The sequence below is a fragment of the Macaca nemestrina genome, chromosome 12 (genome assembly GCF_043159975.1).
Source record: "Macaca nemestrina isolate mMacNem1 chromosome 12, mMacNem.hap1, whole genome shotgun sequence".
In the NCBI taxonomy this organism is placed as follows: Eukaryota; Metazoa; Chordata; class Mammalia; order Primates; family Cercopithecidae; genus Macaca; species Macaca nemestrina.
The window spans coordinates 37442551-37468853 of NC_092136.1; the positions used below are offsets into that span (position 1 = coordinate 37442551).

The following is a 26303-nucleotide window of genomic DNA, read 5'->3' on the forward strand; positions in this document are numbered from 1 at the left end:
TCTGTTAACATGATTTCTGTTTCTGGCCTCTGCAATTTCCAGGCTTTTCCATCAATTTCAAATGCTGCTTTCTCTACCTCCATCGCACTTCTTGGCCTAAATCTTTCTTCACAATGAGAATCCAATTCAGATACTTCCTTCTTTATTAAACCATCCTTTTAATGGATCATCTTTCCTTTGCCTGCATATATTTCTTTGTATTCCCATGGCTTTTAAGTTTTTTATTCCTTTCACTAGTGTTTTAACCTTATTACTGTCTTAGCAATAAATATTTGTTTATTTTAATTTGGAAAAAAGTCGAGCCAAAAGAAACAAGATATACTTTATTAACTTACATTAGTATTTAGTTTTAATAGCCTACTGGACTTTTTTTCTAAGCATACATTTGTGGTTTGCTTTTTTAAAACAAAAACAATGGAATCTATTATACATATAGTTGATAACCAGCCTCTTGTTCACTGAACCACTTGCTGTAGACACATTTTCCTATCAACAAATATGAATTTAAGTCATTTTTAGTAACTGCATATTATATTTACCTAATCTCCTGCTAATTAACATTTAGTTTGTTTCCACTTTATTGTTATAAGCAACACCCCACTAAATGTCTGTGCATGTATATTTATTTTGCAACTTGCCTAATTATTTCCTTAGGCTAAGCCCCTAGAAGAAGAATAGCTTAATCAAACAGTATGTATATTTTAAAAGCATTTGATATGCATTGTCAGATTCCCCACCCCCAGAACTATTAAAACTGTAGTCTACCATTGTAAGTGGGTAATGAAGGTGAAGGTGAACAGTTTTTCATGTGCTTTTTGTCTAATTGTAAGTTGTTCTGAATTAACTACCTCTTCCTTTGCCTTATTTTGCTCTTATCTGTCTTATTTTGTAAGAATTATTTCTCTCAGAGACAGACCAGCCAAGCTATATACACATATGTACATAGACATACATACACAAGCTCTAAATCCTTTGCCAAATGTGTTACATGTATCTTTTTCTCTCTTATTCATGGTTGGTTTTGATTTTGATGTAACCCAATTTTAAGTTATGAAGATATTCAGATTTTATTTGCTTACTTTCTCTTTTCAGTAATAATAGGCGATAGCATTTCATTTTGGGAGCAATGAAGTAGTATGTTGCCTCCTATTCATATTTTTGAGTCTGCGAAGAAAGTTTTATTTTTTTTAATATCCATTATGTTAATTATATGTGTTATTACTGTGTATTACTTGCATTGCTTTTTACCTGACTTCTACCTGGAAAATAAGAAACATGACTCCAACTCTGGCAACAACAAATATAATTGCTATCATGACTCTGAACATGTCATTTTCTTGCTGTGAGCAATGAATTATAAAATAATGAAGTTTAAATAAACACTAAAACCATCTAGTATTAAATTCCATTTGTGTGTATAAGATGATCCCCATTGTAACTTTCCTGGTGGCCAGTGGTTAGAACCACTCTTTTAAAGTACAGATTCAGTGAAAAATAGATATAGATTGTTAAACTATATAATTCCCATGACATAGAAATGTCATAGTTAAAGTAAGTAAAGGCCTTATCTTACTTGAGCCTTTCAGTTTTTGCTACTAGGAAGCATTTGTGTGTAAGTTTATTCCTTTTTTCTTATAGTAGTGATGGACTAAAACCAAGCATTTGGTTTAAAATTATTTGGATTTGACTTGTCATTGACAACTGTTTTAAGGACATTTCCAACATTTCTTAAAACTATTGTTAGGAAGATATAAAATTACTGGGGATTTATCTTTTTTCTATTGGAATATATGCTGGATGATTATATATAACAAACTTACAGTATTTACAATATTTCTTTTTTTTTTTTTTTTTTTTTTTTTGAGACAAAGTTTTGCTCTTGTTGCCCAGGCTGGACCGCAATGGCATGACCTCAGCTCGCGGCAACCTCCGCATCCCAGGTTCAAGTGATTCTCCTCCCTCAACCTCCCAAGTAGCTGGGATTACAGGTGCCCGCCACCATGCCCGGCTAATTTTTTTGTATTTTTAGTAGAGAAGGGGTTTCACCACGTTGACCAGGCTGGTCTTGAACTCCCAACCTCAAGTGATCCACCCCACCTCAGCCTCCCAAAGTGCTGGGATTATAGGCATGAGCCACTGTACCCAGACAGTATTTACAATATTTCTAAACAGTATGCTATACTGCTGTTTCTTGATTCATTAGTGTTTAGATGTTGTAACTTCTAATCATGAGAGCTGAAGAATTAGCTCACTTGCAACACCACCACCTTATTTCTTCTCTGGTTTTGCTAATGTATTTTAGTAGGATCAGATAAGAAGTGACATGTGTATGTTATATAATATATATATAAAGTATATAATTTCACATTATATTTGTACATATGTTAATATGTGTAACATTTAATTTTAGGGCCTACTTAAGGAAATATTTTATAATTAAATAAAACATTATTAAAAACATCTATTAGAAGTAAGAATATACTGCCATTTTTTGAAACTAATTTTAGGAAAACAGACATGAAGCAATCTCTTCCCCCCCCCCCCCCCCGCCTTTTTTTTCTGCTTTCTACTGGAAATATTTCACAGTCCTCAGCCAAATCTGTGAGATAGACTTCCTGGAGAATTGAAATATTTGAAAGATGCAAATACCGAAGTAGACTAGATTGTGCTTATAGGTAGACTTAAGTAGCTTAAAGAGCAATACCACCAATAAATACATTTGTACATGTTTCTCTTGAGGTATAGGCAGTCAATTTATCAAAAATTTTTCAAGTCTTTCTTATGTACTTCATCAGATTCTCCTATGTTTTACTGTCAAAATCAAAATGCCCAATGTATTGCTTTTATTATACTACCATTCATCAATTATATATCTTAAAATCCTACACATTTGAGAGATAGTGAATGGCAGATGAATATCCAAATTTTGTTTACTTTTTTAACCACTTAACCACTCACCAAATATTTATTTATAATTTTTATAACCACTTAGCAAATGTAATTTAGTTTGTCATGCCAATTAATTATGTTTTCATTATGATTTCACTGTTTTTGTTTTTATTTTTAGCTGTGGTTTTATTAATAGCAAATTTAATACTCTATAATGCTGTACAAGTACACAATGTTAATATACTTACGTTGTAACAGATTGTTTTAGAATCTGGATTATTAATGATGAAAATATTTGTATTTCTTCTCCATCTAATCCATGATTTCAGTGCATGCATTTACAGTTAATTTTAAAAGTGTTTTTAATACTTAAAAGTCTTTTGAGAGGCTTCTAAAACTTGGCAGTCTCAACAAAATGTTTTTGTCTAACTTCCTTTTTAAGTCTGTCTTTGGACTTACAGTAAACAAACTTTTTGAAGCGGGAATCTCTAGCCATAATACAGGAACAGATGAATAGAACACTCACCACTTTATCCTGAAACGGACATTTTCAGTTTTTTATAGGATGCCTTAAAGCATCATATAAATATTTTAAAATGTTTCCTAAACTATTAATGAGTATTACAAAAACTAGAGTTGGACTTATTAAACAAAGCTCTGCTTTATAGCTATCTCCAGAAAACTAGTCAATCTGGGGGAACCTACAAATGTCAGTCTTTTTTATTTTTATATTCCATTTACAAAGAACTTTTTAATTTCCCATTTAGGGGGTATATGGGCCTGGCTACCAGTATTATAGAGAAGTGAGAGAGAAATTAGCATAAATTTATTATTAAGAAATTATTTAATGCACCTAGTGTCAGCTGTGCATGTTGGCCCCAGTCTGCAACCTGTCCAGAGAGTAAAACTTCATGTCTTTTAATGGGATAACAAAGGAGCAGTTACCTGGCATTGTAGGTGATGGTAATGGGGTAAGGGAGATCTGGGAATCCAACTTCCTTATACAGACTTCCAAGAATTCTCCTGTTTTAACTCCACCCTGTGCTTTCAGAGACAACCTCATGCCTTCAGTTCCTGAGATCTTCAGAAGTTTGAAAGAGCTGATTTTTTATTGGCTTCCTATCTACTACCCCAAACATTATTCCCCCTTTTTTTGGTCATTTATTATTTTACAGAGCAGGATTATATTTATTATATTAAATAATCAAATGTATAAAAAGAAAAATAAAATAATTCATTATTTTCCCAGTGAGCTATAAACCTGTGTTAACATTTTGATGAATTGGGTTATATTTCCTTCTCTGTTTTCTATTACTTTTCCCCCCTTTTTTGCTCAGGAGGTTTGTGTGCTTTGATTTGTTTTTGTTTTGTTTTGTCAAAATTGGGATCATACTGTATACTACCTCATTAATGAACATTTTTTCGTATCATCAAATAATCTATAAAATATAGTTTTAAATATCAGTGTAATTGTGGATGTTCATGTTCATTTAGTTATTTAGTCATTGCTTAAGTGATTTAATTAACTTCTATGGTAGGGGCTCAGCATTGTGTGGTGGTGAAGAACTTGGCATCTGGATTAGCAAAAAGTCTGAGTTTGTATGCCAGTTCTGTCATTTCTTTATAGATTCTTTTTATAGGTCCAGTGAGTTTTCTGTTTGCTTATTATAATTATGCTTTTTCCTGTAAAATTAAGGGGAAAAAATATATTCCTGTCCACTAATCCAACAGCCCAGGGAATGTAGAGAAGGAACCAGAGCCACAGGTAATCTCAGCTGCATGTCTGCCCCTTTGGGCAGATTTCATCCATGTGTGTATCTCATCCATGTGTGGTATAGCCACCAGTGATGGGAACAAGCCTGATAACATTGGGTACTTTCTAGTCTTTTTTTTTTCCTGCACTGAAACAGCTGAGCCAGGACTGAATTTTAGAGCCTCTTAGCACTACTTTTAGTGTTCAGATGTTACCATTTTACTATATTGCATAGCTGTATCTCGCTCATTCTCCCCAACTCCCACCTACCCCATCATCCCTGGTTCTAATTTAAGGGCCTTTACTGACATCTGCCAGTGTCTTTTACTTAACTCCTTGGGATAGCACTGAAGGGTAAAGGATAGGGACTACTTTAAGTTATTCTCCTCCATGCCTTCCTTTAAGAGTCTGAGCTATACAATATTCTTCAGAAAGTCCTCTGATGTTCTGGCACTCAGATGATAATTTTTTCCCATTACCAACATTAGGTCAAGTTTACCCTTTTTTAAATGATGTGATCATTTTAAAGGGAATCTGAATGGGAGCTAGATGCCTCTATTCAGGTTATCACTTGGGTTAAAATTGTCTTTTGCAGTTAACCTTCAAATGCCTTCTTGTACTATGGATATTTCTCAAGTGTGCCAACCAAGTACTGTTTCTAGTGAGAAACTCTTCAAGCAGCCATTGTCTTTTTAAATTCCGTCCCTATCAAAAAGAAAAGATTCTAATATGTATATTCTTTTATCAAAACTCATTCAATTACAAGTTTGTATTTTGCATTTACAAGGTTGATTAAACATGGATCAAAATGCATTGGCTCCTTTTGAAAGAATTGAATGCTATATTAACAAAATATTAGAAGAGGAGCAGTTAGGCCTTGTATCTGAAAACATAGTGTGTCTATGCCTGGAATGGTCTATAAACCTGTTTTAATTGTTTAGGAGTATCTAGAGATGAATATGCAGAGGAAGTAGGGTATCTAACCTAAAAAGAGATGCTGTTTTTAACATCATTCTACCAACTTAAATCTTACCCATTAATTGTCCTTGGTACAACTTCCTAGGAGCTGAACTTCATTTTCAGTACCGTCTCTATCTGCTACTCTTGTTCTAGGACCGTTTCCTACTTATCCTTACTCCTTTTCTTTCCTTTCCCCTATGTCAGCATAATAATAACACTCATCATTTCTGAATAAGAAATTACAACCTCAAACCCCAAAGAGTTTCTGCTGCCTCAAGTCTCTATGAGTGTACAAACTAGAAAGGGAAAAATGCAGATTCCAAGACTCCTACAGTTACATGGATCAGAACTCCTGAAGAGAGGACAGAACCCCAAGCTTGATAAGTAGGAGTAGGGGGAAGGGGATGTCACAAAAAAGAATGTCAAATTTGAGGGAATGACATGCATAAATGGTTCCTGGTTTTATGGAGCACTGTCAATTCTCTTAATTTACTTATGTAGAATTAATGTATACTACTTTCTGTGAACTCTTTATTATAAGGCAGCTAATTACATACATAGATATTATAATACCCTTCTCACATCTCTCCATCACTGCTCCTACCACTCTTAACCCAAGCTGTCATTTCTTGCTTAAGCTATAGCAATAGCCTTGTTACTGATTTTTCTGTTTTCTCTCTTGACCATTCTTGACACAGCAAGCAAATCAATCTTTTTCCTAAACATCAATCAGATCACATTATATCCATTCCTGAAACCCTCCACAGATCTCCCTTTGCACTTGAAATAAATCAAAACCCTTGGCTTGTCCATAAATCCTAACATAAGTTACCCCTTTTGATCTCTCTAGCCTCTTCTCATTCCGCCTGTCCCTCTAACTCACAGCACTTCAATCAAACTAGCCTCTTTTCCTCGAGCTCAACAAATTCGTTGTTGCTATTGGATCTCTGCACATGCTATTTTTTCTGCCTTTTTCCCCAGATCTTCATAGAACTGGCTCCTTAGCCATTGGTCTCAGATCACATATCCCATCCTTAGAATTGTCATTCTAGCCATCATAGTTAAAACATCCTTTCTATCTCCCATCACTGTCTATTCCATTTCTCTGTTTTATTGTCTTTACAGTTAATTTATTATCATCCTAATTTATTTTATTTGTTTATTTCATCTGCCTTCTCCCCTCAAAAATGTAAATTCTTAACTATCTTGTTTACCACTGTACCTAGCATGGTATGGTAGGTACTTAATAAATAATTGGGTGGATGAACAGTGGATTCTTTTTATGCAGGTGTACTCCTCTTATATTGTTGCTTTTGTACCATAGCTGACTACAACTTTTTTTTCATAAATAAAACATATGTTGATCCTGGATTTAAAATAGTAGTTTTTTTTTTCTTTTAAATTTTTTGACATTATGCTTCTTGTTATTATTTGGACATAAATTTCAAAAAGTCCTGTTCACTTATAAATCCCATGGGTCATAATCATTCAAGGTAATAGAAATGGAGCACACTTACAATATGTTGAGGAGTTAAAGTCCCAAGAGATGTTGCGGAAATAGCAAAATTACTCAGAAACCATAACATACATTGCTACCCACTACCTCTTATATGTAAGTATATGATACACTGAACTAGTTCCTTAAATAGACCCTAGAGAGATGTCTTTCCAAGTGACTGCCAGTCTTCCCTATTCCAGTTTGCAAGAGCGTGCCTTATAACAATGCATTTTTAATTTCCTATTCCCTTCTGTGTAGCACCCACATTGCTAGGGTATTTTATTGACTATCATCATCTATATGGTCTCTTGTTCTGCAAGGCACAGCCTGCAACTTTGTGATTCATTTTCTCATTTTATGGGGCCTTTCTAAAGGAATTATAATCTGCCTCCAAGTTCCTTCTTATCACTTCTACTCTATAAGTACAAGAATTATGGAATATTGTTAGATAGTGTTTTCTAATCAGGGCTGACTCAGGGGAAACTACAACTGTCCCATGCCTGCTCTTCTGGAAATTTACTGTACACCCTTTTCCTCTAATGGAAAAGTACAGCAGATCTCTTTTATAGACATAGACCTAACATATCCAAGAGCTCTTATAGCGTATTAAACTTTCTGATCCCCCAACTCAACCCTCTCCAATTGCCATACCCACATAAAGTTCTTCATTACCTAACTTAGCTAAAGGATAATAATTATTTATTTATTATGTAATTGTATTTATATATTCTAAAACTTGGATTCAAGGTAAAATTTAGTTGTTTATTCTTTTAGCTTTCATTAAGTGGGGTCATTATCCTTTTATGTTTATAGTTACAGAAGGTTGACTTAAATTTTTATTTAAATCTTTAAATTTTGTTTTTGCTCTGGTTAGCTCCTGAAACTTTCTAAGCAACTAATCAGCCTAAGTAGTTCTGAAATGACCATCTGCCTTCTGCCCTTTTATTTTATCTGAACTTAAGGAGAATGAAAAGAACTCTTTAGATTTATATCATATACATGCTGTGTGTCTGTAGCATCTCTTCTTCTAGGCCCAGTAAAACAGTTGTATGTAAATCCACATTAACTACCACATCTCCATGCTATTCCTTCAGCTTATATTCTGCCAGGAGAGCAGGATTATAGCTAAAGATATATCATTGTAACACCACTATTCCTTTTACTAACAAATTGTTAGTCGGTCTGATCATACCAAATTTGATGTCGGGTGTATGCTTAGATTATCCCAGAGGACACATAGTTATTTCTTCAGTGTTCTACCAGAAGACTGTGATTTTTATCACTCTTTACTAGCAGTAGGGAAAATGTGGTCCACCATCATGGGAATTTGCACAGTTGCCACTCCCAGAGATTATACCTTCTAAGTATGTCTTTAAAAAAATAATGACTCTGTATAATTCTTGTCCCTTGAGATTTCATGTTCCATTGTGTCTTAAAGTTTAAAATGTTATTATAAGGTCTGCATTTGCAAATAACATACATACGTGTTTCAATAATACCTGTGGTTTATATTATTCATCAGCCTTGATAAACCGGCTATCTTATAAACTGAAAGTGAAGCATTGTTTGAAATATATGTTTTAGAGATAACAGTAAGTTAGTTTTTGATGATTGGAAAGTAAATTACAACTTTCCCTATAAAAGATGTAATATTAACAGTTGAAACATATTTGCATTTCCAGAACCTTTCTTTGAACCCTTATTGTATAATCCTATCCGTATATAAAAAGGTAATATCCTCTTTTTTCTAGGGGATATTAATGCCCACACTGCTTAAGTGAGTTGCCCAAGGTCACTCGGTGAGCTGTTGGTGGAGCCAGAAATAGAATCCAAGTCTCCTAACTCCCAGTTCAGTCCTCTACCCTCCATGTAGTTTTCTATCCTCTATACCCCTGCTGCCTCTCATGGGAAAAGAAGTTAATCTTCCAGCTATTAATAGCCACCAAATTGGTGGTAGCAGCACAGTGGAGAAAAGTAACTGTCTTTACACTGCAGCATTAGTATAAAAATATCTGGTAATGGAAAATTTGACAAATGTCATGTTAAAGGGAGTGGAAAATTATTTTAAGATCTGGATCTCATTTATCTAGTTCTCAGAAAAGTAAAATTCCTTAGTAGAACAGGGATCATATTTTTCTTCTGTTTTTAAATTTTGTTTCCTAGAGGGTAATTGTCAACCTAGCCATAGCAGAACATGTTGTCAACTAATATAATACGAATAGTGCATGTACTGTTGCTGATTGCTTTAAGTGTATTTTCTAACTTGGTTGAAAGTTTGAATAGCTTTATTGAAATGCATAACACTTATCTTATTCTGCTTTGAATGTTCTTTAAGTTAGTATTATATAGTATAGTAAAGATCAACTGGGAATTTTACTTCATGATTAGACAACATGAATGGAAATACACATTATAGTTTCTTCCATTGACAGTACACTCCAAGCAAAGGTATTCCATGTCAGACACCATGAAGTTCACCAGAATAGAGTAGGTAAAGTAGAAAAACGTTAATTGAAAAATATAAGATAATCACACTGAAGTTGATCACGTGTATTGTTACATATGTCATTATTTGGGGCATTGATAAAAGGTGTTTGCCAGATGTTTGTGTTTTTAAATGTTAAGCATTAAATATTAAATCTAGTATTGTGGGGTAATAAGTTCTAATGAAACAATTTGTTTCTTAATTTTGGACCAAGGACCAAGAATTCCCCAACTAAAAATATCAGCATATTTTGTTTCTATTTAAAGATTACTAAAAAGTCTTTAATAAGAAGGATAATATGAACAGAATTATGTTTTAACTATAAGGAGAAAAAAGACAGAATTGGTAGAGATTGGGAAATCAAGGGAAAAGGAAAAGGTTAAAAAAAAAATGTAGTAATTTGGAACCCAGGTGACAGAGAAGGTAAATGGTAAAAGGATAATTAGAAATATGAGAAACAGTGTAGAGCAAGACACCTAGAGGGTCAAGTACAGCTCCTTAGGGAAATGTGTACACTTACTGGATGGAAGAAGAATAACAACACAGATGTTAGAATAGTACAGATATAATTTTGAAAAGCTACAGGAGTTGTCAGATAAGGCTGAGAAAGATCATCAGAGTTGGTGACCTTTTGACATTTGGGAGACTGACTTCACCAGAGTGATGAGAGTGAAAGTACTCTGAACTCTTTGAATTATTTCATTTATCTTTAGTATTAAATCTTGTTTTTGCAAACCTCTGAGTTATGTATGATATAGGAGACAAATAGTTAACTAGAATGCTTAATTGACTACAGTTTTTATCTCAATATCCTGGGGACAGGCAAGTTGATTCCAGGAACCCTCCCAGATACCAAAATCCATGGATACCCAAGTCCCTTACATAAAATGGCATAGTATATAGCCTACACTTATCCTTCTGTGTACTTTAAATCATCTCTAGATTACTTATAATGCCTAGTACAATAAATATGCCATTAAATGGTTGTTATACTGTATTTTTTTATTGTTTATTATTTTGGTTTATTTGTTTGTTTGTTTTGTGAATATTTTCAGTCTCTGGTGAGTTGAATCCACAGATGCAAAATCTGCAGCTACCGAGGGTCAACTGTGTATACCTGACACTGTAACAGAAACAATGCTTTCATTCACCCAGAATTTTACTGGTTATTGCCATTCTTGTTCATTTAAAGTAGACTTCCACTCAATTAGTAATAAACTGATCACTGACACCCAAACCCTAGCATCACCAAGTATACTCATGTAACAAACCTACACATGTACCCGCAAATCTAAAAAACAAAACAAAAGTAATAAACTGGTAATATTTTACAATGGAACAAGTGTTAACCTCTGTGCCTATAAAAGTTTAATACTGTTTTCATCTTAAACGCAAATCAAATGTGAAAGCTAGAAATTGTGAATTTTCTTGGAATTGATTAGTAATTTGTTTCCAAATTACCTAATATCTCAAGAAAGCTATACCTAAAAATTAATATTGATATTAGCAATGTATTCATTTGCTGTTATAGAATTTCTTTATAATGAGTTTATCTTTATTTAAAGTTTTTAGCAGTAAACTGTTATATTTTCCTTTCCAACTTATATTTTTCAGATTTTTATCAATTGGCATAAAAATACCTTATTATTCAAGTTTGTTCACTTTAAAAGTAATGGGGGTTATTTTAAAAAAAAAAACAAAAAACTAGGAAACATTATTGAGTGTCTTTAATTTTTTTGAATAGGCTCATCTTCAAGTGGATCTAATCTGGTTAAGACTCCCACACAAAAAAGAACTCGGAGAAAACTAATGCCATCTCCCTTGAAAGGACAGCATACTCTAAAGTCTCCACCATCTCAAAGTGTGCAACTCAATGATTCTCTTAGCAAAGAACTTCAGCCTATTGTGTATACACCAGAAGACTGTAGAAAAACTTTTCAAAATCCGTCTACAGTAACCTTAATAAAACCATCATCGTTTACTACAAGTTTTCAGGCTATCAGCTCAAATATAAACAGTGAGAATTCTCAGAAAATGTGTGAAGTAGCTATCCCTCATAACAGAAGAAAAGAATGTGGACAGGAGGACTTGGACTCTACATTTACTATATGTGAAGACATCAAGAGCTTGAAGTGTAAATTACCCAAACAAGAATCACTACCAAATGATAACAAAGACATTTTACAACGGTACAAAAAAATAATATTTGCCAATTCTTTTTTTTTTTAAATAGACTTTCAACTATTAGTTGAGGTTTATTTCATAAACCAAGTGTGCCATTTTGATTATAAAACAATCTGTTTTACTTTCATTAAATTTTAATTGTCTTTCTCTCTGAATATTAATTCACTAACAAAATATTTTAAAGTCTTAAATTTGATATCTTAAGTCAGTTGACCCTCATTAGTCTAGGAAAGACCTTAAGATATGTTTAGTTTGTTCTTCTTACTCTGAAGTTGGATTATACAAGCTATTGTTGGAGAATTATCATGTTTATTATTCATTAATATTTTCACTGAAGGAAATTCCACACTTTCTATTGATGTTTAGCAAACCTCAACTTACTCTGAAATGGTCATACCCCTAAAGTATGGTTGAATGTGTGTCATCCAAGCAAACATATCTTTCTCACTTTATCTGCATAATCATACCCAATCTAAATATGGAAAGAAAAATACCTTCACTCTTCTATGCCATTGGGAATGCAGAAATCTCTCGATAGCAACTTTACCTATGTTATAAAGAGAAAAGAATACCCCAGGGCTAGCAAGGGAATCTTTACAGTACAGCAGAATGTTTTTCTTTCTATATTAATACCAAATGGTTTTCTAATTATGGACACGTTTACTTCCTTTTCTCTTCATAGTTTAAATCAAAATTATTATTTTTTATTTGTCACTATTTAATATACAGGCTTGACCCTTCTTCATTCTCAACTAAGCATTCTATGCCTATACCAAGCATGGTGCCATCCTACATGGCAATGACTACTGCTGCCAAAAGGAAACGGAAATTAACAAGGTATGATTAAACATAAACTGGTTTGGTTCTATAATTATGTAAGTTAATCTTTATATGTTATTTTCTATTGCTTTTTTATTTTTTGTAATTAGACTCTCAATTCGTGTTTAAGCATACTTAGGGTAAATTGCTCTGAATGGGGTACTGGATTTATATTATCAAAGGGAGATCTTGAAAAACTCAAGTATTTCACTTGATATTTATATAAAATATTTCCTATTTCAGAGTTTTAAAAATAAATTGAAAAGTTTTCTAGCTGCCAAAAATACTTAATTTTAACTTTTCTGGGGTGACAGTTTTTACTTATTTGGTTATTTTTACTTATTTCATTATCCTTTTTAAACATTACCAAATTTCTTACATCATAGAATTACGTTATTTTAATGGATTATGATATATGATTAAAATACAATGAGTGAAGAGACTTTTATTTCTGCCTAAGACAGTATAGCTTGTATCAGACCACCCCACCCATCAAGAACAGTTGTAAAAAGTGCATAAAATAGAACCAACAGCTGCTTGAAGGCAATGGAGAACAACCATTGTAGCCAGGATTGAGAGCCTAAGATCCCAGAGAAAAGGGAAACATGCTATAGATAGCCAGACTTTCTCTGCCTCTGTTTTTTATTTAGCATTTGCCACTTTATGGCATAAGACATAGAGGCCAAACAGAAAATGGAAACTTAGAGCTATTAGCTGTCTTACTGAACTACGGAATCAAAATTATTCTGTACAGTTTTTGTCCTCAAGGTATTCGCCAAGTACTCAACTTTGTGGAATGAGAGGCTAAGACACCAAGCTGAAAGTAGCTGCTAAGAGGCTTAAGTATTAAGCAGAGTGTTGATGTTCTTGTGAGGCTTTCACAGAAAAATTGGAGTTCAGGGATCACCATGAAGAAAAGGCCCTGTTAAACACATCAGGATTTTATTTGAGATCCCTGAAGGGTAGTTCACTAGGAGTAGGGCAGCCCAGAAATAGGCCAGTTCTTGAAAGTCTGAAAGAGACCTTAGACCAACTCAATTCTTGATTGGATCAAGGTGATTTATCTTTGCTCTCCTTGCCACAGGAAAATTAAATTATCTCTGGAAGAATATACCATCTGGAGCCTCTATAGTTTTGTTTTTTTTTTTTTTTAATATATCAGTGTTTGGCACTTAAACAAAAATTACAAAGTATGCCAGGAAACAGAACCAAATGACTAAAAATTAAGAGAAAAAAGCATCATAGGAGCAGTGATTCATACATGAGGCAGATATTGGGATTATCAGATAGGAATTCAAAAATTTTAACTGTATTGGTTTCAAATACTTTCCCAAAGAACCAGATTCTATTAAAATTAATCAAATGGATATTCTAGAACTGAAAATATAGAATTTACTGAGATAAAGAACTCAATAAATCAATTCAGCAGATTAGGTACAGCAGAAGAGAGTATTAGTGAACTGAAAGATAGATTTGTTTTTTATTTTTTATTTTGTGGGTATGTAGTAGGTGTATATATTATGGGGTGCATGGGATATTTTGATACAAGCATACAATGTGTAATAACCACATCAGTGTAAATGGAGTATCCATCCATTTATCCTTTGTGTTATAAACAATCTAATCATACTCTTAATTATTTTTTAAATGTACAGTACATTATTGTTGACTGTAGTTACCCTGTTGTGCTATCAAACACTACATCTTATTCATTATATTTAGATTAAACATCCCCCCATTAACCATCCTCCCCAATCTCCTGAAAAACCCTTCCCAGCCTCTGGTAACCATCATTCTACTTTCTGTCTCCATGAGTTCAATTTGTTTGATTTTTAGCTCCCCAAAATAAGTGAGAACATGCCAAGTTTTGTCTTTCTGTACCTGGCTTATTTCACTTAACATAATTACTGTCAGTTCCATCCACGTTGTTGCAAATGACAGGGTCTCATTCTTGTTTCATGGCTGAATGGTACTCCATTGTGTATACATACCATATTTTCTTTGTCTATTCATCTGTTGATTGGCACTTAGGTTACTTCCAAATCTTGGCTATTATGCATAGTGTTGCAATAAACATGGTAGTGTTTATATCTTTTCAATATACTGATTTCCTTTCATTTTAGTATATATCTAGCAGGGGGATTGCTGGATCATATGATGACACTATTTTTAGTTTTTCGAGGAATCTTCAAACTTTTCTTTATAGTAGTTGTACTAATTTACATCCTCACAAACAGTATACAAGTGTTCCCTTTTCTCCACATCCTCGCCAGTGTTTGTTGTTGCCTGTCTTTTGGGAAAAAAAAAAAAAAACATTTTAATTGGGGTGAGATGATATCTCATTGTAGTTTCGATTTACATTTTTCTAATGATCAGTGATACTGAGTTACCTTTTCATATGCTTGTTTGCCATTTATATGTCTTATTTTGAGAAATAAATTTTTTTTTATTTTGCCTATTTTAAAAATCAGATTATTAGATTTTTTTCCTAGAGTTGTTTGAGCTCCTTATATATTATGGTTATTAATCCCTTGTCAGATAGATGGTTTGCAGATATTTTCTCTCATTCTGTGAGTTGTCTCTTCACTTTATTGATTGTTTCTTTTGCTTTACAGAAGCTTTTTAACTTGATGTGATCCCATTTATCCATTTTTGCTTTGGTTGCCTGTGTGGGGTGTTACTCAAGAAATCTTTGTCCAGTCCAGTGTCCTAGAGAGTTTCCCCAGTGGTTTTTTTTTTAGCAGTTTCATAGTTTGAGGTCTTAGATTTAAGTTTTTATCCATTTTGATTTGATTTCTGTATATTGCAAGAGATAGGGATCTAGCTTCATTCTTCTGCATATGGATAAACAGTTTTTCCAGCACTGTTTATTGAAGAGACTGTCTTTCCCCCAATGTATGTTCTTGGCAACTTTGTCAAAAATGAGTTTATTATAAATGTATGGATTTATTTTGGGACTGTCTATTCTGTTCCACTGATCTATATGTCTGGTTTTATGCCAATCCTGTGCTGTTTTGGTTACTATAGCTCTGTCGTGTAATTTGAAGTTAGATAATGTGATTCCTCCAGTTTTAATCTTTTTGCTCAGGATAGCTTTGGCTATTCTGGGTCTTTTGTGGTTCCATATAAATTTTAGGATTGTTTTTTCTATTTCTGTGAAGAATGTCATTGGTATTTTGATAGGGATTGCATTGATTCTGTAGACCACTGTGAGTAGTATGGACATTTTAACAATATTGATTCTTCCAATCCATGAACATAGAATATCTTTTTATTTTTTTGTATCCTCTTTAACTTTTTTACATCAATGTTTTTATAGTTTTCATTATATTTCATTATAGAGATCTTTTACTTCTTTGGTTAACTCCTATTTTATTTTTAGCTTTTGTAAAAGGGATTACTTTTTTTTTCAAATTATTTCACTGTTTGTTTGTAGAAATGCTACTGGTTTTTCTGTATTGATTTTGTATTTTGCAACTCTACTGAATTTGTTTCTCAGTTCGCATAGTTTTTTGGTGGAGTCTAGGTTTTTCCAAATATATGATAAGATCATGTCATCTGTACACAAGGATAATTTTACTTCTTCATTTCCAATTTGGATGTTCTTTCTTTCTTTTCTTTCTCTTGTCTGATAGCTCTACTTAGGACTTCCAGTACTATGTTAAATAATAAATACTGGTGAAAGTGGGCATCCTTGTCATGTTCCACAACTTAGAGAAAACGATTTCAGATTTTCTGCATTCAGAATAGTATTAGGTGTGGGTCTGTCATGTATGGCTTTTATTGTGTTGAGATATGTTCCTTCTATACCCAGTTTTTTTAGAGTTTTTATCATAAAGGGATGCTGGATTTTATCAAATGCTTTTTCAGCATCAACTGAAATGATCATATGGTTTTTGTTCTTCATTCTATTGATATGATGTATCACATTGGTTAATTTGTAAGATGGTTATGTTGAACCATCTTGCATCCCTAGCATAAATCCCACTTGGCCGTAATGAATGATTTTTTTGGGTTTGTTATTGGATTCAGTTTGCTAGTATTTTGATAAGGATTTTTGCGTGTGTTCATCAGGGATATTGGCTGGAGTTTTCTTATTTTGATGTGTCCTTTTCTGGTTCTGGTATCAGAGTAATACTGGCCTCATATAATGATTTTGGAAGTATTCCTTCTGCCTCTGTTTTTCAGAATGGTTTGAGTAAGATTGGTATTGGTTCTTTTTTAAATGTTTGGTAAAAATCAACAGTGAAGCCATCAAATTCCAAGCTTTTCTTTGCTGGGAGACTTTTTATTATGACTTCGATTTTGTTACTTGTTATTCATCTGTTCAGGTTTTGGAATTTTTTCTGAAAAACAGACTGGTAGGGAAATATCCAAACTGATATGCAGAATGATAAAAAATATGGGAAGAAGTGAAAGAGACATGGGACACAATTTTTAAAAGGCTAGAACGTATGTATTTTGTGTCTCAGAAGGGAATGAGAGAAAGAATAGGGAAAAATAATATTTGAGATGATGGCGAATACTTATTCAAAACTAACAAGACACTAAACCATGGATTTGAGAAGCACTGCAAACCAAAAGCAGGATTAATATAAAGAGAAACATACCTAGGTATATAGTAGTAAAACAACTAAAAAAGATAAGGAAAAATCATAAATATATTGAGTTATATGACTAGAAGTTCATGATACATTCTTTATATACTATAAATTGAATGCAATGACAAAATATACTGAATAAATATAAAATGGATCTGACTTCCTCTACCTCTTTTTCTTTGCTATGTGATCATGGGGAGAAAAGTTTATAGAAGACCTTAAAATGACTCTTTTTAAATGTATTCTCCACCAGGAGCCTATTATTTAAGCAACAGGAAACAAATTTACAAGTAACCTACTTATTTGTGCTACATAGAGTATCTTCTCATAAGTGAATTTAATATCTGTCTTCGTCCCTCCTAAACAAAGTATAACAGAGACTTGGAATGTGTAAATTTAAAATTTATGGATTTTTTCCTAAATGTCTCATCTATGACATTTAAAATTTTGTATTTGCTAAGGTACAAATTTGAATTGTACAATTAGTCTGGTTTATATACAGAAGTCAGTCACTTTATGAGTGAGCCTAGCTAACCACAATCATCTGTTTTGTCTACTTTTATCACTAATTTGCATAATGTCAGTTTTGTCATTTGTTCCATTAATTAGTTTTAGTGAGTTTTCTTGTCCTTCACTGGTAGTATGTTGTGTTTACTTAGATGTCACAAATGTTTATAGATAAGAATAATTTTTAAATGTGAACTTAGCTATTATAAAATCAAATGGTTTTTCAGGAAATGTCCAGGTATGTGAATTGTGTCTTTGGAGTGATTTTAGATAAGTTAAAGGGCTTCCACATGAACAACTAATATTGTGAAATAATATTAAAGGACATGTAAAGAAAGTAACTTGATTTCTTATAGCCTATTAATTGTTATATTACATTCCCTCTGGTACCAGTAATTAGATCCTGCCATTAACTAAGGTTAAAAGAGATTAATGCTAGAAATGTACATAATTACTTTTTTTAATCTTCCTTTTCCCCAATTAAAGTTACATGAGCTTCAGAGTAATAAACTGTGGTATTTTCCATTTAGCAGCTTTATATACATATTTAGTTGTGTATTTTTCTAATACAGTTTTTAAAATAAAGAAGGGGAAGCTCTCTATATATGTATTTCATTTATTTTGCATAAAATAGCATTAGAGTTTGAAAGCACTGGATATTCCAAAACCTACCCAACAGATTTTTTTAAATAATTGAGAATATTAGATTTTTAATCTTAACAATTTATGTAATATTTCTGTAGCAGACTATTTTACTAAATTGATTAGCCTATCAAATATTTAAATATAATACATACATAATGTTAGGTTTTCCTTCTCAATTATATTAATCAGAGTTTTGGATTGTTTGTTTTGTATTTATTTGGTTAATTGGTTTCTTGTTTGTTCCACAATCTTTTAAGCACCCCATAGCAGTTTTATACTTGCCATACATTTTTATTTTGTTTTGAAAGATGTCTAATTATTTCAACTAGAAATTATTTCAGACAAAATAGTATAAGAGGTATTATGTTAATTGAGTAGAAACATTCTCCCTATATAAGGGAGCAAAAGATTAGTTCTTCACTTTATTTATAGTTATGGCAATATATTTTGCACACAACTGGAAGTGTCTTTGGATTTCTCAGTATAGTCTTTAACATAATTTGAATTTGCACTCATATCAGTTTTAAGTCTTTGTAGTTTATGACCTAAAACATAAATGTTAAACATTTCATCAATGGACTATTTAACTAAATCATAAAAATGTTTAGGTATATTTTATATAAATACGCAATTTATTAGGGTTGGATTTTATTTCTAGAAATATGAGTTCTAATCAAATAGCTTTATTCAAAAGCCTAATTTTCAAGAAAGAACATGCTATGAGTAAAAAGTAGGGTCCTGGAACTAGCCAAAGTGAATAATCGTACTGTGAAATAATAAAGACAACTTTGGGATAAATTTAAGAAAAAACAATGTTTTATCAAAAGTAACTAATAACATTGATCTTTATATTTGAAAAAATAAAATCACCAAATGATCAAAAAAGAATTTCTGCCTTGGACAGCTGATTTGTACAAAAAAGCATGTTTAATATTCAAAACAGAATCATAGTAATTTATCACCATTTAGGAAGTGGGGACTACTGTAGTTGATATATTATTTGTGCATACAAATTTGTGATTTTACCTTCATAAACTGTGTATTTTTCGTTACTTCCACTGAGTAGTCACCCCTTATTCAAGTTTTGCTTTCTGTGGTTTCAGTTACCCATGGTCAACTGCAGTTCAAAAATAGGCGATTGTAGTACAATAAGATATTTTAAGAGAGAGAGAGACCACATTCACATAGCCTTATTAAATGTATTGTTATAATTGCTCTATTTTATTATTGTTAATCTCTTACTGTGCCTAATTTATAATTTAAACTTTATCATAGATATGTGTAGGAGAATACGTAGTATATATCCTGTTTGGTACTATCCTCGCTTGCAGGCATCCACGGGCAATCTTAGAAGATATCCCCCCTGATGATAAGGTTACTATATAGTATCTTTATTAGTCAGAATTTCCCTCAACTTAGGTTGTTTGAATCAGTGTGGAAGGTTGTTCTTTTTCCACCCAACGCCCAATCCTACCTGTTAAAAATTGATCTACCTTAGGACTAGGAAGTATTGCTGTTTTTCAGGGCCCAGATCAAACTCATTGCATCCACAAAATTTTCCATTATTCTTTCTTACTCTACACTCAAGAATCTATAGCTCCTTGTATTATGAAAACCTTGGCACTGTATTTTTGCTTTACCTTATATTATTTCATGTATTTATCTTATTTTTTTCTCATCTCCACTGTATGTCTATTCTATAAGCTTTAGGACAGGAATTTTTGTGCCTTATTTATTTGTATATCCTGTAACACAAGGCCATAATAGGTGTTTAGTAATATGTCAACTCAAATTGAGTAAGAAATTTGAACCATCACAGTGTAAGACTGATTAAATTTTTGAAGCTAGAGCAAATGAAAACAGGTCATTCTTTTTATTTCAGTTTCTGTGATTGTAATAATTAGAAATTTTTATTCTGTTACCCTGCTTTCATTTTAAAACAAAGTTTTTCAAACAATCTCACTTGTTTATACCTTTCAGATTAGGGTTCTTGGTCCAAATTTGTAACATGAGCTTAGGTTTTGTTTTTGTTTTTGTTTTTTGTTTTTTGTTTTTTACCTCTTGTGACTATGTGCTACTGATCTCTACATTTTAAATAATAGTGCTTGAGTGCTTGCTTATCTGCCAGCAAAGCACCCTGGAATATTCTGCTACAGAATTGTAACATACACCTACAGTCATAACATTCAATTTGAATAAATATATTAAATATCCAATTTAAAATCACGCACAGCTAAATTTCTCTGTGGGCCAAAAATGTGTTTAGTACCTCCACTTCTGTGATATTTCACAACCTAATATTTTTGTGTTTTATTTCTTTAATTACTGTTGCATGTAGAATGTGTATTAGAACTTTGAGAGAGAAAAAAAAAATGCTTAACTAAATTAAAAACTTTTCCCCTCAAGTTCTACATCAAACACTTCGTTAACTGCAGACATAAATTCTGGATTTGCCAAACGTGTTCGACAAGATAATTCAAGCGATAAGCACTTACAAGAAAACAAACCAACAATGGGTATGTCTCAGCTTTTAATTTGATATTTAATGGTATGACTATGTAACACACTTATAGTACTTTACGTTTTTTATTGTGTTTTCGTAAGAATCTCCCTTTATTCATCACCTTTACTATATGGTAGAACAAGTATGATTATCCACATGTTATAGATAAGGAAACTTTAAAACACAAAAAGCATTTACCCAAGATCACACAGATACTATATTGGAGGAACCAAAACTCAAGAACCAGATCTTACAGCTCTACATTATACACCCTTTTAGTTATCCCTACTGCCTCATAATAATTGAAGTAATTGGCTAAATGTATTATTTAATGTTACTAATTAAGTATATTTTACAGATAAACTATACCCACGTTAAATTTTTCTCTTAGCGTAATATTTTGAATAATTTGGCCTCTAACTCAATGTATAACTACTACACATATTCCAGTCTATATCTAGTTATAATCATATTGTAACTCCCATTGGCAAGTTGGAAAAGATACTGATGGATCTTTCCCATCAGTTTGAAAGATACTACATTCCATCAACCACATATGGGAGTGACATGAGTTCATGATAACAAAACTACTTCAGTTAAACTAGTGGTATATATCATGCCAGCCAGTTTCCAGGCCCCAGCATCTAGACTTCTGTCTCTCTGATACTACAGTTCCTAAGACTTCATTCAGAAACTATTTATTTACTAGGCATTTACCATGTCTTGTGATGAATACAGAGAGCAGTAAGACATAGTTTGATTGTTCTCTGTAGGAACTTATAATTATAGCAGATGGAATTTAAAGGTGTCTCATGATACAATGTTTCTAAGAATAACAAGAAAGCTATTGTTACTTTTTTCTGTCAATGTCCTTAGATTAGAGTAATACAAAATTCCTCAGTAACTTTGTCAACCTGTATTGGTAAATGCTTGCTTCCTGTAGTAGCCAGTGTTTACCTTAAGTTCAATGGAAATTGAAACATCAGACAGCAAATTGAAACATCAGACAGTAAGGTAGTAAAGTATAAAATTTGCCTTGATTATTTGGTTTGACATGTTGTACTTAATAATGCTTAAAAATGTGTATCTGTAGTTAGTGTAGATGTGTACTGCCCCATTGATCTTCTGAAAAAGTTCTTCAAGAATCATAATTCTACAGCCAAATAATAAATTTATAAAAACTCTCAAATCATAGAAATTGGATTTTTCTAATATGCTTATTATCTGAAGATACAAATGCATCAAATATCTCATGTATAAAGAGAAGTGAGTAAAAATATCAACTACGGGGAAAAAAAAAAGTGGGAGATGATACTAAACCACAATGCTTGCCAAAGAGGTATTCGTTTGTAAGGAAAGATATTTTATATACATTATAATGTTCAAGTGAAAATGCCCAAATGCACAGCAGAAAAAAGTGAGAATTGAGACTGCCTTCCTTAGAACGTATTAAGCCAAGTTTTCTAACAAACAATGTACCAATGTACAAATAAAGAAACATACGACCATCAGTAGGGAAAAAGGCAACTCCTGTTAACTGAGCAATTAGAGAAATAAGAAACACAGTGTTAAGCAAATATGTCCATCTAAAACTCAAACCTAAAGTGGCCCAGAAAGTGGATAAGCAATTAAACTGATCCTGAAAATAGTCAGTGGCACCTTGTTGTAACAACACTTTGTTGAGTAGAAAATGATGGGGAAAGCTAATGAAGAACCAGAAGAATGGGCATAAATAGAACATACTTGAGAGGTGGCAGTAGGGAAGAGCTACAGGATTAAGATCAGCCCTTTAGGAAGTACTAGATGCAAATGATAATTTTAAATTGAAAAAGTATGGAAGTTTAAATCCCTGGGGAAATAATCCAAGGAATGAGAAAAAAATGGTGATACAGCAAAGAAAGGAAGAAATGCTTGTAGAAATGGTCTTTTATTAGTCAGAAAGAAAGAAAGTGAACATAGTAATTAATTCAATGACTTCACCTGATGTCTGTGTATGTGCACACACTCACTGAAACTTCAGTTTGCAATATGAATTTGAACCGCTTTTAAAAACCAAAGGTATTAATGTCTCTTTGTTGTTGTTGTAGTATTTTAAATTATGTTAACTAACAACTATGAATTTCAAGAGTAAATTTTCCTTTCTATGGTTAAGATTTTTATAAGTTGAATGATGAAAACTTTTTGAATGATACTTATGCCATATTTATGCATCTTTTTATTTCTTCTCTAGAACATAAAAGAAACATCTGTAAAGTAAATCCAAGCTTGGTTAGAAAATTTGGAAGAAATATTTCAAAAGGAAATCTAAGATAAATCACTTCAAAACCAAGCAAAATGAAGTTGATCAAATCTGCTTTTCAAAGTTTATCGGTACCCTTTCAAAAATATATTTAAAATCTTTGAAAGAAGACCCATCTTAAAGCTAAGTTTACCCAAATACTTTCAGCAAGCAGAAAAGTGAAACTCTTTGTTTTCTTCTTTTGTATTCTAAAAAAATAAAATTCCAAAAGAAAAGGTTGTCTTTTAAGTTTTTTAAATATTTGTTGCCTTTTAAAATCCCTGAGTGTAAGTTACCATGGTGGCAGCTTAGTTTTACTATGCTACAACAAGTTGACTAGGACATTTTAGTAAATGGTAGTGAGTTAAATTATCTTTATTATTTTTTGAAAATAAGAATTTAGAAGTGGTAAAATTATGGCCCAAGATGTATTTGGCTTGCTATTATGTTTCAATACATTGTTTTAATCATATATATGACTTTCCTTTTCAAAAATAATGTACAAGTGTCAATATATGTGCCCATAAAATCATTGTAAATATTATTTAAGTAGTCATCACAAATAAAATATTGTTCTTGCTACTTGATATATTAAAGATGTAGATTTTAAAGTGTTTCATTTTCTTGTCTCATTACTACCCCTTACATACTCTAAACCAATGGTCCCCAATCTTTTTGGCACCAGGGACCAGTTTTGTGGAAGACAAAACCACAGACTGAGAGTCGGGGGATGGTTTCAGGATGATTCAAGCACTTTACATTTATTGTGCACTTTGTTTCTATTATTATTACATTATATATTATATATATTATTAAATAATTACATAACTCGCCATAATGTAGAATCACTGGGAGCCCTGAGCTTGTTTTCTTGCAACTAAACGGTACCATCTTGGGGTAATAGGAGACAGTCACAGATCATCAGGCATTACATTCTCACAGGAAGTGTACAACTTAGATCCCTCACATGCACAGTTCACAACAGGGGTCACACTCATGAGAATGTAACGCCGCTTCTGATCTGATACGTGGCAGAGCTCAGGCAGTAATGCCAACAATGGGAGCGTTCACCTACCACTCGCCTCCTGCTCTGCGGCCTGGTACCTAACAGGCCATGGTTGGGGACCCCTGCTCTAAACTATTATTTTATAGAAAATGTGAATTTTGTAGATTTGTATTTCAGATACGATCAAGATATGTGGTGCCAGAGTCAAGTCTGAAAATAATCCACAGGCCTCGTAATGATAATGGGAAAAGATGTTTCAGTCATTCTTGCTGCTATAGGAAGTACATGGAGCTGCAACTTAATTATACAACCTTCTTTTCTTGCCTTGCCTGTCCTGTTTGTTTGCTGAATGTAACACATTTGGCCAAATGCACTTTTAATTTTATGCAGCACAGGACCCTTCACACCAAAGCAAACAAGCTGAAACATTTTAAGCCTTTCAGCTAATCAAGTTTTTCCACTTAAAATCTGGTTGGGAGAGTGTGAGAATAATCTTTAAGGTCCCTTTCAGCTCTGACACTGGTGATTCCATATTTATAGAGCATCTTCAGGATCTGTCATATGGAAAACCACCATACACACTTTTTTTTTTTTTGGTCCCTTCGTCATTTGGTTTTTGACTGTGTTGCCTGTTTAACAACCACTTTCACCTCTGTATTCCTTTCAATTTTAGGTAAAAGAAATCTTTTTACCAGATAGTGATGCGTGGTGGCTACCATGATTAATAAGTGACTAGACCTCATGGTCCTCCTCATACCATAAGGTATAAGCACAATTTTCTTATATACCATTTTTATCAGGTAGAGATTTGGCCTTCTATAAAAATTAATAAAAGGGCCTTTGTCATAGAACTATATTAATGGGAAGTTAGGGGGAATAAACCATAAAGAATGTGGGAAAAGAAGGCGATTAACTATGTGAATTTAAACTAAAACAAGAATGCTATTTGATAAGTCACTGTGAAAACATTTTTAAGTGGGCCTTATGTAAAAAGTAGATCAATCATAAGTGAATATGTAACCATGAATTTTCACAAGGTGAACATGCCCATGTAACCAGCACTCAAATGATGAAATAGAAAATTATCCATACCTAGGAAGACTCCCTTACACCTTCTCCCAGTCACCACCTCCCTCAATGGTAACAGCTACCCTAACTTCTAACAGCACAGTTTGATTTTTAATTGATTATTTCTTAAAAAATTAATATATGTACTTTTAATTAGTACATAATAATTGCACATATATGGGGTACAATGTGATATGTTGATATATGTATACAATGTGCAATGATCAAGTCAGGATTTTAGCATATCCATCACCTTAAAACTTTATCTTTGTGTTGGTAACATCAGAGATATATTTTAACTAAAATAACTAATTTTTATTTTTAAAAAATGTTCTTCTAGAAAATGATACAGAATGGTATGAAGTAAATGTGCTTCCTCCTCATCTCCTACTAATATCATTCCCAGGTGCAACCACTGTTAATATTAGGTTGGTGCAAAAGTAATTGCGATTTTTGTCAGTACTTTCAATGGCAAAAACCGCAATTACTTTTGCACCAACCTAATAGTTTAGGTACCATGCCTAGACATTTACTTTTGTCATATATATAGAGAGAGAGAGAGAAAGAGAGAGAGATCTAGATCTATATTCCTATATTCTTGGGGATTTTCTATGAAAATAGGATCGTACTTTTTATATTGTTTTGCACTTTTCATTTTTTTTTTTTAATTATACTTTAAGTTCTAGGGTACAAGTGGATAACGTGCAGATTTGTTACATATGTATGCCTGTGCCATGTTGGCGTGCTGCACCCTTCAACTCGTCAGCACCCATCAACTCGTCATTTACATCAGGTATAACTCCCAATGCAATCCTTCCCCCCTCCCCCCTCCCCGTGACAGGCCCCGCTGTGTGATGTTCCCCTTCCCGAGTCCAGGTGATCTCATTGTTCAGTTCCCACCTATGAGTGAGAACATGCGGTGTTTGGTTTTCTGTTCTTGCAATAGTTTGCTGAGAATGATGGTTTCCAGCTGCATCCATGTCCCTACAAAGGACACAAACTCATCCTTTTTTATGGCTGCATAGTATTCCATGGTGTATATATGCCACATTTTCTTAATCCAGTCTGTCACTGATGGACATTTGGGTTGATTCCAAGTCTTTGCTA

At 32.9% G+C, this 26303-nt stretch overlaps 1 protein-coding gene across 4 annotated transcripts in view; it reads left to right on the forward strand.

The window, feature by feature from the left end:
- The window catches only part of LOC105471467 (kinesin family member 18A), an 85036-nt gene extending 61300 nt beyond the window's left edge, over window positions 1-23736 (forward strand). For 3 of the 4 annotated variants that reach the window (XM_011723948.3, XM_071074939.1, XM_024789604.2), the window contains exons 14-17: window positions 11330-11774; window positions 12499-12606; window positions 20748-20857; window positions 23075-23659. In XM_011723948.3, coding sequence (XP_011722250.2) covers window positions 11330-11774; window positions 12499-12606; window positions 20748-20857; window positions 23075-23157 — 746 coding nt within the window. In that variant the 3' untranslated portion in view covers window positions 23158-23659. Of the gene's footprint in view, window positions 1-11329; window positions 11775-12498; window positions 12607-20747; window positions 20858-23074 lie in introns of all 4 variants that reach the window. The other variant, XM_011723947.3, reaches the window with a different exon arrangement.
- The last annotated feature ends 2567 nt before the right edge of the window (window positions 23737-26303 follow it).